The sequence below is a fragment of the Schistocerca serialis genome, chromosome 8 (genome assembly GCF_023864345.2).
Source record: "Schistocerca serialis cubense isolate TAMUIC-IGC-003099 chromosome 8, iqSchSeri2.2, whole genome shotgun sequence".
NCBI classification, from domain to species: Eukaryota; Metazoa; Arthropoda; class Insecta; order Orthoptera; family Acrididae; genus Schistocerca; species Schistocerca serialis.
Window position 1 is genome coordinate 275,913,723 of NC_064645.1, and position 18,795 is coordinate 275,932,517.

The 18,795-nt window shown below is 37.8% G+C and overlaps 1 protein-coding gene across 1 annotated transcript in view; it reads right to left on the reverse strand.

Moving 5' to 3' along the window:
* The window catches only part of LOC126416075 (protein unc-80 homolog), a 1,008,688-nt gene that overhangs the window by 695,181 nt on the left and 294,712 nt on the right, over nt 1-18,795 (reverse strand). The window contains exons 11-12 of the mRNA XM_050083557.1: nt 5,146-5,208; nt 4,927-5,066 (exon numbers count right to left, since the gene is read on the reverse strand). Coding sequence (XP_049939514.1) covers nt 4,927-5,066; nt 5,146-5,208 — 203 coding nt within the window. The remainder of the gene's footprint in view (nt 1-4,926; nt 5,067-5,145; nt 5,209-18,795) is intronic.

The following is an 18,795-nucleotide window of genomic DNA, read 5'->3' on the forward strand; positions in this document are numbered from 1 at the left end:
TTGCAATATTGTATCTGATTGGAGCTTGAATTGTCGACAGACTCATGCTTAGTTCTGTTTTGGGTATCCCTGGTCATCGTGAATCTGTGTGTACCCAAGGAAATCGTACAACCTTTGATTGAGGCTAGATGCATTTTACAGTTATTTTTTGCACATAATTGGACTTATTGATATGATTAAGAACTTTATTCATTTTGCTGTGTTGAATATTTTTTGCTGGTTTGTATCCGGTGAGGTTTGGATTCATGGGTCAGTCACTATATCGTAAACCCACGCAATAATATTTTCCATTAGTTTGTTCTTTCATGATTCAACATATCCTTGAATACTCTGGTTTATATAACTGATTGATTCCTACTCATGCTTGAGTATATTCTTCTGGTCTGTACACATCATTTTAAGTTTTTCGAGTTGGCTCACTCGTCGTATACTTAGGCTTTGAAATTTTTTCTCTTCTCTTTTGAAGATTTTGAATGTTTCATTGTATAGATCTTAATTTAAAATTTATAAATTCTAGTAATTTACATTGTCTCTATAATTATTTCTATATTTTAGTCGTTTAATGTTGCAGTTTTGATTTTGTAGTATTTTCTTGTGACAGTATGTTTCACAAATCTGAAAATCTGAATGCCATATCCTGATATATGTATAGATTATGATTTGTGTAGTAGATATTATTCTTGTGTTCTCTGTAATATATTATGTATCAGATACTTCTATACATCTACCTGCTATCCTGAGAATCATTTTTTAAACCATCTGGCAAACCTTACAGTCTGTCACAAAAAATTATAAACATTCTGTTTCCAAATTTTGTGAGGGGAGGATATTGTAATGGGTCATACTCCTCTAACATTACCTTTTGTATAGAAATAAGCGATACCACGTATATTACCGATTCTTGTATAGGAGAACATTATGTCAGCTGTCTAAATGAATGAACTTCATATGATTTTGTATACAATGTGTTATGTTTCAGCCAAAGATATGTACAAAGAAATTAATTTGTTAGTACTCTGTGCATAAAGTTAAAATTATTCATCTTTTAAAAATATTTGAAATTATGAAGTCTCTGGCATATTTAAAATTTATATTATTAATTGGAGTGTGGAGTTTGCTGGTCTCCCATTGGGCGCCTCCCCAGGTGGCGGATAGGGGAATGCTCACCAGATATGGTGGGTACCGGGGAAATAAAATACCCGGGGTGGACCAAAACTAGCAACTGCTGCCTTGTAGTATGATATTGGCTTATCAAAGGCTAAAGGAAGAAAACCTTGAGTAAAAATTACCTGGTCCTCCAGGTTGGGGGTTGTGCAGTGGGCCAGCTCCTCACTCACATAACAACATAAAAATGCTAAAAAACCTAATAATATGCCTCGGAAAAATTGGAACTTTGGACGACGAACTGGCAATGAGAAATGGAAAATTATGTTTGGATGCTGGAATGTGCAAGGTATTTCCACTAAAATAAATTTACTCCCCGCAGAACTTGACATGTTCAACATGGATGTTGTCGTACTCTCTGAAACAAAGAAGAAAGGCCAAGGAGAAAAAGAACTGGATAATTATGTACATATCTGGAGTGGGGTATCAAAAGCAGTAAGAGCCAAAGCAGGAGTCTCCATTATGATAAAAAAATCATGGAAAGAAAGAATCACAAATTGGACATTCATCAATCAACGTATAATAACTGTTGAAATGACATTATTTGCTAGGGAAGTTGTGATTATTGGCGTGTATGCACCCACGAACGACACAAAAGATAAGGAGAAAGATACATTTTGGGACACCCTCAGGGAGACTATTGAAAAAATCCCTAGAAGAAAGGAACTGATTATCATGGGAGATCTGAATGGAAGGGTAGGAATTAGAGAATCTTGTAGAATAGTAGGAAGACATGGAGAGGGCGAATATAATGACAATGGAGAACGATTGATTGCAATTTGTGAACAATTTGATCTAAAAATTACCAACACATTTTTCAAACATAAGGACATTCATAAATATACTTGGCAACAGAACACCAAAGAACTTCGTTCTATAATAGATTATATTATCATTAGGCAAACAAGTAGTTTCAAGGCAGTAGACGTCAGATCTTATAGAGGAGCCCAGTGTGGATCAGACCACTATCTAGTTAAAATGAAGTCTTTCTGGCCATGGAAGAATGCAAGGAGTGATACAAGTAACATAAATAAAACGAACCAGACTGAGAAAGATGAAAATTTACCTTTTAATATTGACAGCCTACAAGACGAAAATATCAGAACACTCTTTCCGGCCAGGATGGAAAGGAAACTGGTTGAATCATTTGAAGGAAGTACAGAGGAAATATATGACTATATAAAAGCTAATGTGAAAATCATAGCAACAGAGGTGTTGGGTAAAAAAGATAGCAACCACAACCGTGCAGCAGAGTGGTGGTCAGAGGAACTAGAGGTCCTCGTTAGAGAAAAACGAAATGCGTTCCTTCAGTGGTTGAATGATAAATCAGAAGAAACAAGGTCAATATACAAGGAAAAGAAGAATGAAGTGACGAAAAAAATAAGGATGGCAAAAAATGAAGCATGGGGAAGAACATGTGCCAAGGTGAATAGCAAATTAGGATTTGGGAGAGCAAAAGAAGCGTGGTCAGTATTGAAAGGGCTTCGACAGGATACAAAAAGCAAAACTAATCTCCAACTGATAACACAAAAGGAATGGGAAGAGTATTTCCAAAAATTATTAAATGAGGACAGAGAAGAATATCTAGAAGAAGGAACAGGGGAAGATAAAGGACATGAAGATGATGAGATCCATATTTTAGAAAGTGAAGTACTTCAGGCGTTGAGAGCAGGAAAGAATGGTAAATCACCGGGACCAGGCAATATCAATCTGGAGTGTCTGAAATATGGTGGTGACACAATTGTGAAACTGATAACACAGCTCTTCAACAAAATGATACATGGAGATTCAATACCCAACGAAATGAAGCTAGGTTACATTAATACAATATTTAAGAAAGGGGATCGCAAAATTTGTTCAATCTATCGAGGAATTTGTGTTACAAACACATTAATGAGAATTTTTGCGAAAGTAATTAAAAACAAACTGGAAAAAAATTTTAGAACCCAAGAAGAACAATGTGGATTCACGGCTGGGAGATCATGTGTAGACCATATTTTCACATTACAACAGATTTTGGAGAAACATAGGGAAAAATCAAAAAGTATAGGATTAATTTTCATAGATCTAGAAAAAGCGTATGATACTGTTCCAAGAAAATTACTTTGGAGAGCACTACATATGGCAAACATAAACCCTTCCTTGATTAAAATAATACAACAGATGTATAAAGATAACATTTGCCAAGTGAAAGTTGGTAATAAACTTTCACAGAAATTTAGAACAAGCAAAGGCCTTTTACAGGGCTGTCCCATGTCACCATCATTATTTAAAATCTATATAGATATTAGCCTTAGAGCATGGTCTCGTAAATGTAATAGTATGAGATTAGAAATAAGAGATGGAGTTTACCTACATCATTTATTATTTGCTGATGATCAAGTAGTCGTAGCACAAGATGGGGAGGATGCTAACTATATGTGCAATCAACTAGCAGTAGCATACAAAACTTGGGGTTTGAAGATTAATTACCAAAAAACAGAATACTTGACTAATGATTCAGATGAGCTATACATTGAAGGAAAGAAAATCAAAAAGATAAACACTTTCTGTTATTTGGGATCCATTTTAAAAATCGAGGGAAAATCAGAGTCAGAAATCAATAAAAGAATTAGTAGTGGACGGAGGGTCATTGGGATGCTTAACTCAGTCTTATGGAGCAGGAATGTAATGAGCAGAACTAAAAAATTAATATACAAATCCATACTAGAGAGTGTGGTTCTGTATGGAACGGAGACCTGGACAATTAACATGAAGCACATTAAAAAATTACAAGCTCTAGAGGTGGACTTTTGGAGAAGATCGGCAAGAATCTCCAGGAAAGAAAAGATAAGGAACACCGAAGTAATAAGGAGAATGGAAATAAAAGAAAGAATATATGACGTAATGGATAGGAAGAAATTACAGTGGTACGGGCATGTACGACGAATGGAGGAAGCCAGAATACCAAAATTGATACTGGAGTGGGAACCGGAGGGGAGAAGAAGAAGAGGACGACCTGTGACCACCTGGCTCCAAAATGTACAGCACACAATGAGGAGAATGGGCGCAGAGGAAGAGGACACGCAAGATCGAAACACCTGGAGAAATATTTTGAGAGTATAGTTTAAGAACGTTTATTGTTTGTATTGTCATTTCCAGGTAAATTATTATGTTGGAGATAAGCCTCTGTAATGAGGAAAAGCTCAAAATAATAATAATATAATTATTAATTGCACAATTTAACGTGAATTATTAAATTTATTTCTGAACTTAATATAAAATAATGTTATATCTTAGTGAAGATTGTTCTTTTGTGAAGAAAATTTGTAAACTCTTTTCTTTGTGAACTCTTTGGAATATTGCGAGTGCCGCAGAGTGTTGGTAGTTGTAGTCACACCTCTGATGAAATCAGATGTCTTTTTGATTGTGTCACCAATGTTGTAATTTGGGGTGTGATGGAAGTGAAAACTGTAACGTCTGTGTGATTTAAAGGAATGGGATAAAATAAAGAGATATTCATAGCAACTGGCAAATCTTCATCAGTTACTCAGTTCAACAAGAACCCGCAACGTTATAAAAGTTACAGCCTCAAGAATGTGCCCCTAGACACAATAAGACTTGGAGCGAACAAGAAGAGAAAATCAAGGTAAGAAAAAAAGTTTCTCTTTTGTATATCTTACGCTTCTTGAAACTTTCGAAACTTTTATAGTCAGAGAATTTTAATAGTGATGTGTGGGAGGGTAAGATTACAATATCTAGATTTATTTCATAATACATTACCCCATTTTTTGCATTGGAGGTTTTGCTCTCAACTGTTTGGTGTCTGAACCAGAAATTGCAGTCACTTGCTCGATTGTAAGAGTTGCTCTTGAAGCTGTTGCATTGCGACCCATTGCAACATGAAAAATACTTGCTTCTGCCTGTAAAAGACACAATGATATGACAGTATTTAACAATGAAGCATTGAAATAAGACATAAGGTCACTGAAAATCACTTACAGTGTATATTGGGGCTTCTTTTATGCTGTCTGTCTCTGGTAAGGAAGGCAACCGGAAAATCACCTGTGATGTAAAACACACAATATATACATATAGTTAATGTCTTTTTTCGACAGTCAAGTGATAACAAACTTGAATATTAAACTGTATTCAGAAACATTGTTTTCAGCAAAACACACACGCACACACACACACACACACACACACACACACAGAGAGAGAGAGAGAGAGAGAGAGAGAGAGAGAGAGAGAGAGAGAGAGAACTTAAGTAGATTTAGAGAAAGCTATGACAATGTTAAGTATTCATTTGAATATACTCTTTGAAGTCCTGATGGAAGCAGGCATAAAATACAGTGAGTGAAAGGTTATCTACAACTTGTATGGAAACCAGAGTGTAGTTATAGGAGCTGACAGATATGAAAGGGAGATAGTAGTTGAAGAGAGAGTGAGACATGTTTCTAGCCAATCAGGCAATTCTGAGCAAACTTGATTAGGAAAAGTGAGACTAAAAGCAGTAAAGGTGTTAACATTCTATATAAATTTAAATGTTAGGAAGTCTTTTCTGAAAATATTTGTCTGCAGTGTCTGAAATGAAACGCAAATGATAAATGGTACAGAGGATAAAATATTGACGGAACTGGACCATCTAAACAAGACTTTTGTTTCCAACAGCTACAAAAATGAATAAATTAATTTAGAAGGCACTAGCAAGCACAAATATGCAATGACAGGAGCGAAGAAGGAGGAGACAATGAAAGTGAATATGAGAGTGCAAGCACATATTTCAATCATCTGCAAAAATAAAGAACCTCCTGGGTAGCATGAAAGACGTCTAGCTGACAGAGCAGTAGTTGTGAAGTGTAATTTTATGATATAAACGAGCAGGAATTGGAGCAACTCAACTGCATATAATTAATTGGAAGTCAAGCATCACCATACTGGTTCGAGGCAGCCAAGGGCCAGTGATCATGAGAAGATACTGCCACTTCATTCTAATGCCCTGCAGCCCTGTTTAAAAAAAAGGATGCATGATTTTAACTTTTGTAATGTTCAGTTGCCATTTGAATCTTGGCTTCAAAGATGGTCTATTATTTGAATTAGCCTAGATTACAAGAACAATGCATTTGTTCTTGTAACATTAATCCTGAGAAAAGTAAAGTAAATATTTCGTCTGTGAAATGATAGTTACGTTGTATGACAAATTTATTATATTGTATGTAGAATTTATTTGCCAGATTTACTACTTGTTTCAGAGATGCATAAAAATGCAAAAAAGTGAAGTAATGATATTTTTAGGTAATTTTATAAAATTACAAGATTTGCAAAACCAACGAGTGGTTGGTGGAGTTAGCTGACTGCATAATACAAAATATCTTAATTATATAACACTGACAAAGCTCAAATATTGTAAATTTTATGAAAAAAGAAAAGAGAAGTAATATACCAATCCTGAAACTATACAGATTAAAAAAAGTAATTAAAAAACTTCTTAAGTTGAACAATATCTTGGTATTAATTAGATCAAAACATTCTGATGCTATTGTCACACAAATTATGAAATTATCTCTATGATAATAAAAGAACTGCATGGATGGCCGCAGATGCTACCATGCTGCTTCCTGGATTTGTGGAGGTGCATCAGTCCTGGATCAGTTCCAGTAGGTAGATTAATAAAGAGGGTCAGTTTGCTGGCCAGCATGGATGTGGTTTTAGGCAGTTTCTCACACATCCGATTAGGTGAATAACAAGCTGGTACCCACTTCCTGCCTCAGTCACACAATTCACACACATTTAGAAAAGGTTCACTGACTCTCTCATGGGATAACACAAGATGCAGACAGTTGAGGTACACAAGTTCCAACCCGGGGCAAGGATATGAAGGTATAGAGACAAGGGCATCTGACCAACCCCATGGAGATACAGGATAAAGGTCAGGAAAAATAGAAGATGATATGGATGCTAATAATAAATATTCTAGCCAAAAATCTGGAAACAAAGACAGATCACATCTGTATATGGATATAGAACTAGAGATATGTACAAGAAATATGATATTCATGGTATTTCCTCCACTAAATTTCTCACAATCAGATTAGTCTTGAGACCAAGAAGTGGCTGAAACCAAAGATAGGAAGCTCTAAGATATGTAACGATTCATAATGAGGTGAAACCTGAGTGTGACAGTTAATTTATCTGGTCACATATAACAGGTTAGGGTGAAATCAAGATAGCTGTTAGATGTTTTTAACAGCCACCCAAGTCCAATATTATGGTTTTAGAGTCATTGACAGAAAGTCTACAGTCAGTAATGTGGAAATACCCAGATCATGAAATATTAGTTGGTGGTGACTTTAAGTTACAGAGTATAGATTGGGACATATATGGATTCACTGCAGGGGGTACAGACAGACAGTCTAGCAAAGTTCTATTGAACAGGTTTTCTGAAAACTGTCTTTGCAGCCCACACACAATGGAAATATTTTAGTTACCAACAGGCCTGACATAACTGACAGGGATTAGTGACCGTGATGTCATCGAAGTGACTTTGGTTCCTAAAGTTAATAAAGCAATCAAGAAAGCTAGATGAGTATTTGTGCTAGAAAGAACAGAAAGACAGTTGTTAGTATCCCGACATCATTTACTTCCAGTACAATGGACAAAGAGGAATGATGGGCAAAGTGTAAATGGGCTGTGAATCAGACTCTGGAGAAGTATGTGCTGAGTAAATGGATTCAGATTGGAAAAGATCCACTGTGGTTTAACAACAAAATTCAAAAACTGTTGAGGAAACAAAGAGTGTTGCACTCTCAGTTCAAAAAAGAACACATAAATGATGACAAGCAAAAGCAACAGAAATTTGTAAAAAGACTGATGCCTGAAGCTTACAACAACTACCACCATTACACCTTAGCAATAGATCTTGCTGAGAACCCGAGAAAATTATAGTCTTACATAAAATCGCTAACTAGGTCTAAGGCTTCTACCCCATCACTTGCTGACCAATCTGGTGTAATGGCAGAGGACAGCAAAAATTAAGATAAAGTTTTAAATTTCACATTTAAGAAATCATTCACTCAGGAGAATCTTACAAAAGTTTGACCACAGCACAGACTCCTGTATGGAGGACATAGTAATAAACATCACTGGTGTAGAGGAACAACTGACAGTTGAAAATAGATAAGTCACCAGGTCCTGACGGAATAACAATTCGGTTTTACAAACAGTTTACTACAGCACTGACCCCTAACTTAACTTGCATTTATCACAAATCTCTTGCCCAGCAGAAAGTCCCAAGCAACTGGAAATAAGTGCAGGTGACTCCTGTATGTAAGAGGGGTAAAAGAACAGACCCACAAAATTAGAGACTAATATCTATAACATCGGTCTGCTGCAGAATCCTTGAACATATTCCCTGTTCAGATATAATAAATTTCCTTGGGAGCAAAAAGCTTGTGTTCAGCAACCAGCATGGTTTCAGAAAGCATTGCTTGTGCAAAACTCAGTGTGCCATTTACTCACACTGCCAACTGTTAATGAAGGTACAACCATGCAGAATAGGTTCCCAGATATGTGAGTGGGATGAAAACTTCTTGAGTAGCAGAACCCAGTATTTTCTCCCCAACAGTGAGTGTTCGTCAGAGACAAGGGTATCGTCAGGAGTGCCCCAAGGAAATGTGGCAGGACCAGTGTCAATTTATATATACAAAAATTATTTGATGGACAGAGTAAGCACCAGTCAGGTGCTGTTTGTTGATGATGCTGTGGCGTGTGGGAAGGTGTCATCATTGAGTACCTATTTCTAGTTGGTGTGATGAATGGCAGTTAGCTCTAAATGTAGAAAAATGTATGTTACAGCAGATGAGTAGGAAAAACAAATCCATGATGTTCAAATACAGCATCAGTAGTGTGATGCCTGACACAGTCACATCAATTAAATAACTAGGCAAAATGTTGCAAAGCAATATGAAATGGAACGACCATTTAAGGAGTGTAGTACAGATGGCCAACAGTTGACTCTGGTTTATTTGGAGAATTTTAGGAAATTCTGGTTCATCTGTAAAGGAGACCACATACAGGACACTAGTGCAGTCCATTGTTGTGTTCTGTTTGTGTATTTGGGATCCGCACCAGGTCATATTACAGGATGACATTGAAACAATTCAGCAGGAGGCTGCTAGGTTTGTTACCTATAGGTTCAAAAAACATTTAAGTTCTTTTTGAGGAGCTCTATTGAGAAAATGTAGAGAACTGGCATTTGAGGCTGACTGCAGAACAATTCTACTGTTGACAACATATATTTTGCGCAAGTACCATGAAGATAATATTGGATAGATTAGTACTCGTACAGAGACATATAGAAAGTCATTTTCCCCTAGCTCTAGTTGCGAGTGGAAAGAAACAGATGTGACTAGTAGTGGTAAAAAGTATCCTCCACAACACAACATAAGGTGGCTTGTGGAGTATGTACGAGGGCAGTTCAATAAGTAATGCAACACATTTTTTCTCTCGGCCAATTTTGGTTGAAAAAACCGGAAATTTCTTGTGGAATACTTTCAAACATTCCCGCTTCGTCTCGTATAGTTTCATTGACTTCCGACTGGTGGCAGCGGTGTACAGAGCTGTTAAAATGGCGTCTGTAACGGATGTGCGTTGCAAACAACAGACAGTGATCGAGTTTCTTTTGGCGGAAAACCAGGGCATCTCAGATATTCATAGGCGCTTGCAGAATGTCTACGGTGATCTGGCAGTGGACAAAAGCACGGTGAGTCGTTCGGCAAAGCGTGTGTCATCATCGCCGCAAGGTCAAGCAAGACTCTCTGATCTCCCGCATGCGGGCCGGCTGTGCACAGCTGTGACTCCTGCAATGGCGGAGCATTCGAACACACTCGTTCGAGATGATCGACGGATCACCATCAAACAACTCAGTGCTCATCTTGACATCTCTGTTGGTAGTGCTGTCACAATTGTTCACCAGTTGGGATATTCAAAGGTTTGTTCCCGCCTTGTCCCTCGTTGTCTAACCGAACACCATAAAGAGCAAAGGAGAACAATCTGTGCGGAATTGCTTGCTCGTAATGTGGCTGAGGTGACAATTTCTTGTCAAAGATTGTTACAGGCGATGAAACATGGGTTCATCACTTCGAACCTGAAACAAAACAGCAATCAATGGAGTGGCGCCACACCCACTCCCCTACCAAGAAAAAGTTTAAAGCCATACCCTCAGCCGGTAAAGTCATGGTTACAGTCTTCTGGGACGCTGAAGGGGTTATTCTGTTCAATGTACTTCCCCGTGGTCAAACGATCAACTCTGAAGTGTATTGTGCTACTCTTCAGAAATTGAAGAAACGACTTCAGTGTGTTCGTAGGCACAAAAATCAGAACGAACTTCTCCTTCTTCATGACAACGCAAGACCTCACACAAGTCTTCACACCCGAGAGGAGCTCACAAAACTTCAGTGGACTGTTATTCCTAATGCACCCTACAGCCCCAATCTCGCACCGTCGGATTTCCATATGTTTGGCCCAATGAAGGACGCAATCCGTGGGACGCACTACGCGGTTGATGAAGAAGTTATTGATGCAGTACGACGTTGGCTCCGACATCGACCAGTGGAATGGTACCGTGCAGGCATACATGCCCTCATTTCAAGGTGGCGTAAGGCCGTAGCATTGAATGGAGATTACGTTGAAAAATAGTGTTGTGTAGCTAAAAGATTGGGGAATAACCTGGTGTATTTCAATGCTGAATAAAACAACCCCTGTTTCAGAAAAAAAATGTGTTGCATTACTTATTGAACTGCCCTCGTATGTAGATGTAGACGGTCACATAAAACCAGGCATATCCAGGCAAGCAGCCACTTATGCTACATTCAATCCACACACCTCAAAAGACATAGCTCTGGGGGACAAGTACAGCATTATAAGCCACCTAATTGTGTGATAAAAACTAAAAAAATTATAGTGTAGCTAATCAGAAAGACAATAGCCAATAAGTTATTAAGATCAACAACAGGTAAACAAATGAAGCTACAAAACCATGTGATATCTTACACTGAAAGCTCTTCTTTAGTAATGTATGGTATCTATTCAAATGGTTGTTCAGTTTGGCTGCGTGAAATGGAATAATAAGACAAAACCCTTAAACATACCAGTGACAAAATATAGACAATAATACTAGTTGCTACCCAAAATATCCAAGAATTTCATTATACTGGTCAAACTAGTAGCAATATGACATTCCGCCACTAGACGTCTTGAGGTATGCATCTCATCTACTGCAGCATAAAGTTGCATCTTGTTTGGCACATGCAGTTGTGAATTGTAGTGAGGCATGTCAGGATGTGTTTCACTGCTTCTGCAAATTATAGTACAGATAACGTGAAAGAGCAATGGATACGCATAAAATTCTGTTTGAAGTAGAAGAAAACTGCAGCTGAAGCCCACCACACACTGACAGAGGCATTTGGTGAGAGTGTACTGAGTCAAGCAAGAACTTTTGAGTCGTTCAAGCACTTCAAGGAAGACCAAGAATCTGTAGAAGATGTCAAAAAGTTTGGCTAACCATCAATATGCACAACACCAAAAATGATCACAAAAGTGTGTGATGTGATTCACAAAGGCTAAAGACAGACAGATCATGATGTTTGTTACAGACTTGGACTGTCATATGATACATGTCATCAAAACCTATTTGATGAACTGAACATGAGATGAACTGCAGTGAAGTTTGTCCCTCACCTTCTCAGCATAGACCAATGAAATTTCAGGATTCAGACATGCACTGAGCTGTAACAAGAAGTTATAGAGCATCAAAATTCTTATTCAGAGCCATTACATGATCAGGGTGTATACATGAACAAGGAAAAAAAAAATCCCGGATTTACCGGTTAAAAATACACTTTCTCCCGGGTGAAAACACTCTTTTTCTGTGTTAAGTGACAGTATATTTTCTCCTGGAAATTCAAAACTTATCAATCCTTTGAATGGTTATGGTTTTAGACACAGGTGTAGAACTTCCCGGCACTTAAGAAATCAAAACTCAGGAAAAAAAACACATTTTGGAAATATTTGATATGCAGCAATATGTACGCTGAGTATTTTCGTATTACAAAGGTATACATTGGAATTCCACCAAACACCACATGTTACTTTCGAAATCATCGAAATCAAGATTGCGATGTGCTTTTGTAAGCCAGTTATAGCTCATGTCATGTGATTTCGCCAGCCAATGACAGTGAATATTCAGAGCATAGGACACGTGTTGTAGACAGCCAACAGCAACATTATTTTTAAGTAGCATGAACACATAAGTTAATGGTTTAAATTAAAATACACTGTGTTGTTACAAGACAAGCAAAGCTTTCACATGATAGTATTGGTCTCTTAGGCTAATAAGCTGCAAGATAAGCTACGCTTTCACATATAATTTTGATCCTTTTTGGGCAAGTTGCACTTTAAGATATATCACACAAATGTGCTAGTAAAATTTTTAACAATGACATAAATGTCTGATCTTCAGGGTTCAAAATTCTTCTAAATGGCTCATTATCACAGAGTTGATTTTTAAATGAGAGCCAAATGCTCTGTGGTTTAAGAAATTTGTGGTACATTCTTGCACATAGTTCAACTTGCGTAAAAGGATATTTACTTTGAAAGTAATGCTTTTCAAAACACCATTTGCAATATTTTCCTCGTGGCCTGTTAGAAATAGGTTCATTTTAGCAGTTGCCAGACAGCACCAGGCAACAGGCGACACCCCGCTTGCACGGCTACGATGACATAGAAAGCCTTCATGTACATACGTGAAAACATTAAAAGATCTTACATTGTGTCACAAAAGAAGCAAGACATCACAGGATACTCCAAAAGCATCAGAATTCCGTGAACCATACTAAAAGGTGCACATTTAAACTGCAACTTAAAGTGCACATTTGTATGTCCAAATTCCCAATGAAACAGACCTTGACCTGATATTAAACTTTTCAGTGTGGCTTTCGGGATGTAAATTTTCTTGGAGCACCAGCACTATATTATATCATTTTTGGTTCTTTATTATAGCATAATGCCTTACGTGCTAAAAGATGAAAACGTGCACTTGAAATGCAGGAAACAGTTGAAACTAGCCAGTACTGTGGAATTAAACATTTCGTTTCAAATGCATTAACTGCCTCTGTGGAAAAGGTTAATAAAAGCCAAATTTCTTTAGCAAACAGACAAAAATAGCTTCATTGTTCTGCAAGGCAATTAATGCTTGATTGTCAGAAAAGTGAAAATAAAATAAAATCTGAAACTAATAACATATTTTAGCCTTCCGTAATTATGTGAATGTATTTTAATTCACTTGATAGCTCCCAGCCACAGATATCCATTTTGGTTTCATTTGACATGAGCATAAATGAAGAGGAAACAGCAAAATCACTAAATGTAAACACAGGTCACGTGGAGAATACCCACTATAACTCAGACTACACTGTGCATCAGCCCTGGATCTACAATATTTGTGAACCGGGTCAATACTAAAAAAAATCAAATTTTCAAAAATATGTGCATCTTGTAGTGCACATCTTTCTGAAAAATCTGAAACATAAAACACATGTTTGAGGAAATGTAAGAGATGTTATTTGGTCTTAAGTGTGCCAAAGTGCAGTGCCACACCTCTTCATACAGCGTTCTTCTATTGCACGTCACTGTATTTCACTCTGTGGACTTGAAACATGTATATTGGTAATGGATGCCATCAAATTATATTCAGGACAATGGAAATTAAAATGTCCTGTAGTGACTCTCCTGCTCCCAGTCTGCAGGTTTGACAGCCTGCCTCTCTTAAAAAAAAATCTCACAATTAATAGCAGATGGGATTATTTGCAGTCGGGAGGACAAGAAATCTTCAGAAAATTTGCACTCTTTACTGCCTATTAGCTAATAACTTTCTGTTTTGTGTGACATAAAATTAAATATAGGATACATAAAACCAATAATGACAAGAGACAAGCAAGAAACCACACATTACTTCAATCCTTAGCTCCTAGCATTTTTTTTCTCTCTAATCTTGCTACAGCTTTACACGGCGTGCTTAAAAGAATCTATTACCTCATCAAAGTTCGTCAAACCTTTTGCTACATGAAAAATAGAAATTTCATCATCTAATACCTGAAAAGCTGTTAATACAAATAATACCCAAGACTGGTGTGGTTTCTTGATCTGATTATGTCTATTTTGTCACTGTCTGCTAGATAAAACAAAATAGGCCTTTCTAATAGTGCAGCAATTTTGTAACACACACCAAATAAACGAGACTGTTTTGGCACAAATGGTCATTTTTATAACATGACAGAATATAATTCACAAAGTACCAATATCAAATGCCTATTAGGGCTACTACAAGCAAAAAGGTTTATGTTAGGAAATAGTTTCACATTTAATTCATACGCACCAGTTTCTCAAGCATGAGATCAAAAAGAAGTATTACAAAATTTTCATATAAATTTAGAATCGTCTTATTCTTCCATAATTTGTGTGATGTCCCCGCTTCTTCTCCTTCCTCGTCCTAACAAACAAGCTTGTCATCACCGATTCTGTAGCTGTTCCTGCCATTGTCAACATTTGTTCGCCAATTAACTTCACTAACTCTGCCAGAATCACCGGTTTAGTTATCCTGCAATTATTCTCTGGTTAGGAATTGTTACATGTTCATATAACACGTTTTCTGCATTTCTTCCAGAATATAATTTAAGCAGCTGCTAGCCGGGGACTGTACAAGTGGTCCTTACTAATGTAGCAATCTGGCCAAACATTTTCTGTCAAAATTTCATTCTCTCAGATACACCGAGAAGATAATACGTAATCTTTCTCACCTGTTATTCCTGTCAGTCATCTATTTCCATTCTGGTGGTCTGAATCTATGGATTCTGCTAGTAATTATAACAACACTGATCATTCGCAAACCCAATGAAGCACATAATCAGACAGCGATTGGCATTCATCCGTTCGGCTTTATTCCGCTCAGCTCATATAGCCCTGTCCCATTTTATCTGTGGAAAGTTTATTTCTAGATGCGACAAGGATTCTCCTGACAGAGACACTGCATACACTATGCACATATTCAAAAATCAACTTATGATTTATTCAGGAATCAACTTAAAATATGTACAAAAATGTTAAAAAACCAACAGGGATACGTTTCAAAATCATATGAAGATCGATAGATCAACGTGCGCCAACAGCCGCATTACTGTAGCCAGAAGCGGGAGAATCTACTACTCAAATGCTACTCAACTGCACGTGTGCATGAGCCCACTTGTAACCGCTAAAACGAATCTAATGTAAGCAGTTGTGACTTCATGCTCATTGGAGGCAATTTGTTGTTATGAAGCATTGCATAGTCTTCCTAAAGCCTTTGACACAGTTTGCTGTTGCCAGATGCTTGCACGAGCACTGTGTGTCGTTGTTGTATATGGCGCATTTCCTTCGGAATTTAAGTTATTTTGGTTCTTTTCTCTCGTTTACGTTTTATTGTTGAAGTATTATTATTCTGCAGTAGCAGGATACAGTAATATTCTTTGTTAGAGTATTGGTTCTTACCAGTCAAAATTACAAAAATTTAGCTGAAAACTAAAACAATGAAAAATTCCTGGGTTTTTCCTGGATCTCCCAGATCATATACACCCTGATGATGGATCTTGGATCTATGGTTATGAACCTGCAGCAATCATCACAATGGAAAATGCCATCTTCTCCAAGGCCGAAAAAAGCTCTGTAAGTTCGCAGCAACATGAAGTCATTGCCAATTATTTTTTTGACATCTGAGGAGTGGTGCATAAGGACTATGCTCAATCTGGTCAGACTGTCAATGAGAAGTTTTACTATAAGGTTTTGAAGTGACTGAGGAAAAATGTTTGGTGCAAAGAGCCAGAGTTGTGGAAAGGGCATTATTACAAAGATTCTACAAACAAGCCAGGAGTGTGTATAAAAGGGCTGATGCCCTTTGGGCTGGGGTGGCTTGCATGTGATTAAAGGTGATGAAACTGCATTGCTTTGTTTCATGATCTGGCCTCTAACTCTCAAGCCAAACTTAGAGACTGAGTAGTGTTCATTTGATGCACAGTTTGTGTGCAATCTTGTGTTATTGCTTTGAATGATGCAACTCTTACCTTAACGTAGTTCACATTCTGGAACTTTCATAATTTGCATTCAAACTGAAGCACAGCTCAACTAGTGACTGTCAAGATACAGATGTACTCATAGCACCAGTGCAGAGAAGCTTATATTTTGTGAAACCCAATCATTAATCTACGTTAATATTTGATGAAATACACCATAATTGTGCATTCCAGTCCTTTATTTAAACATTACCCCCCATGAACCATAGACCTTGCCGTTGGTGGGGAGGCTTGCGTGCCTCAGCGATACAGATGGCCGTACCATAGGTGCAACCACAACGGAGGGGTATCTGTTGAGAGGCCAGACAAACATGTGGTTCCTGAAGATGGGCAGCAGCCTTTTCAGTAGTTGCAGGGGCAACAGTCTGGATGATTGACTGATCTGGCCTTGTAACATTAACCAAAACGGCCTTGCTGTGCTGGTACTGCGAACGGCTGAAAACAAGGGGAAACTACAGTCGTAATTTTTCCCGAGGACATGCAGCTTTACTGTATGATTAAATGATGATGGCGTCCTCTTGGGGAAAATATTCCGGAGGTAAAATAGTCCCCCATTCGGATCTCCGGGCGGGGACTACTCAAGAGGACGTCGTTATCAGGAGAAAGAAAACTGGCATTCTACGGATCGGAGCGTGGAATGTCAGATCTCTTAATCGGGCAGGTAGGTTAGAAAATTTGAAAAGGGAAATGGATAGGTTAAAGTTAGATATAGTGGGAATTAGTGAAGTTCGGTGGCAGGAGGAACAAGACTTTTGGTCAGGTGATTACAGGGTTATAAATACAAAATCAAATAGGGGTAATGCAGGAGTAGGTTTAATAATGAATAAAAAAATAGGAGTGCGGGTTAGCTACGACAAACAGCATAGTGAACGCATTATTGTGGCCAAGATAGACACAAAGCCCATGCCTACTACAGTAGTACAAGTTTATATGCCAACTAGCTCTGCAGATGATGAAGAAATTGATGAAATGTATGACGAGATAAAAGAAATTATTCAGGTAGTGAAGGGAGACGAAAATTTAATAGTCATGGGTGACTGGAATTCGTCAGTAGGAAAAGGGAGAGAAGGAAACATAGTAGGTGAATATGGATTGGGGGGAAGAAATGAAAGAGGAAGCCGCCTTGTAGAATTTTGCACAGAGCATAACTTAATCATAGCTAATACTTGGTTCAAGAATCATGAAAGAAGGTTGTATACCTGGAAGAATCCTGGAGATACTAAAAGGTATCAGATAGATTATATAATGGTAAGACAGAGATTTAGGAACCAGGTTTTAAATTGTAAGACATTTCCAGGGGCAGATGTGGATTCTGACCGCAATCTATTGGTTATGAACTGCAGATTGAAACTGAAGAAACTGCAAAAAGGTGGGAATTTAAGGAGATGGGACCTGGATAAACTGAAAGAACCAGAGGTTGTAGAGAGTTTCAGGGAGAGCATAAGGGAACAATTGACAGGAATCGGGGAAAGAAATACAGTAGAAGAAGAATGGGTAGCTCTGAGGGATGAAGTAGTGAAGGCAGCAGAGGATCAAGTAGGTAAAAAGACGAGGGCTAATAGAAATCCTTGGGTAACAGAAGAAATATTGAATTTAATTGATGAAAGGAGAAAATATAAAAATGCAGTAAATGAAGCAGGCAAAAAGGAATACAAACGTCTCAAAAATGAGATCGACAGGAAGTGCAAAATGGCTAAGCAGGGATGGCTAGAGGACAAATGTAAGGATGTAGAGGCTTGTCTCACTAGGGGTAAGATAGATACTGCCTACAGGAAAATTAAAAAGACCTTTGGAGAGAAGAGAACCACTTGTATGAATATCAAGAGCTCAGATGGTAACCCAGTTCTAAGCAAAGAAGGGAAGGCAGAAAGGTGGAAGGAGTATATAGAGGGTTTATACAAGGGTGATGTACTTGAGGACAATATTATGGAAATGGAAGAGGATGTAGATGAAGATGAAATGGGAGATAAGATACTGCGTGAAGAGTTTGACAGAGCACTGAAAGACCTGAGTCGAAACAAGGCCCCGGGAGTAGACAACATTCCATTATAACTACTGATGGCCTTGGGAGAGCCAGTCATGACAAAACTCTACCATCTGGTGAGCAAGATGTATGAGACAGGCGAAATACCCACAGACTTCAAGAAGAATATAATAATTCCAATCCCAAAGAAAGCAGGTGTTGACAGATGTGAAAATTACCGAACTATCAGTTTAATAAGTCACAGCTGTAAAATACTAACACGAATTCTTTACAGACGAATGGAAAAACTGGTAGAAGCGGACCTCGGGGAAGATCAGTTTGGATTCCGTAGAAATGTTGGAACACATGAGGCAGTACTAACCTTACGACTTATCTTAGAAGAAAGATTAAGAAAAGGCAAACCTACGTTTCTAGCATTTGTAGACTTAGAGAAAGCTTTTGACAACGTTAACTGGAATACTCTCTTTCCAATTCTGAAGGTGGCAGGGGTGAAATACAGGGAGCGAA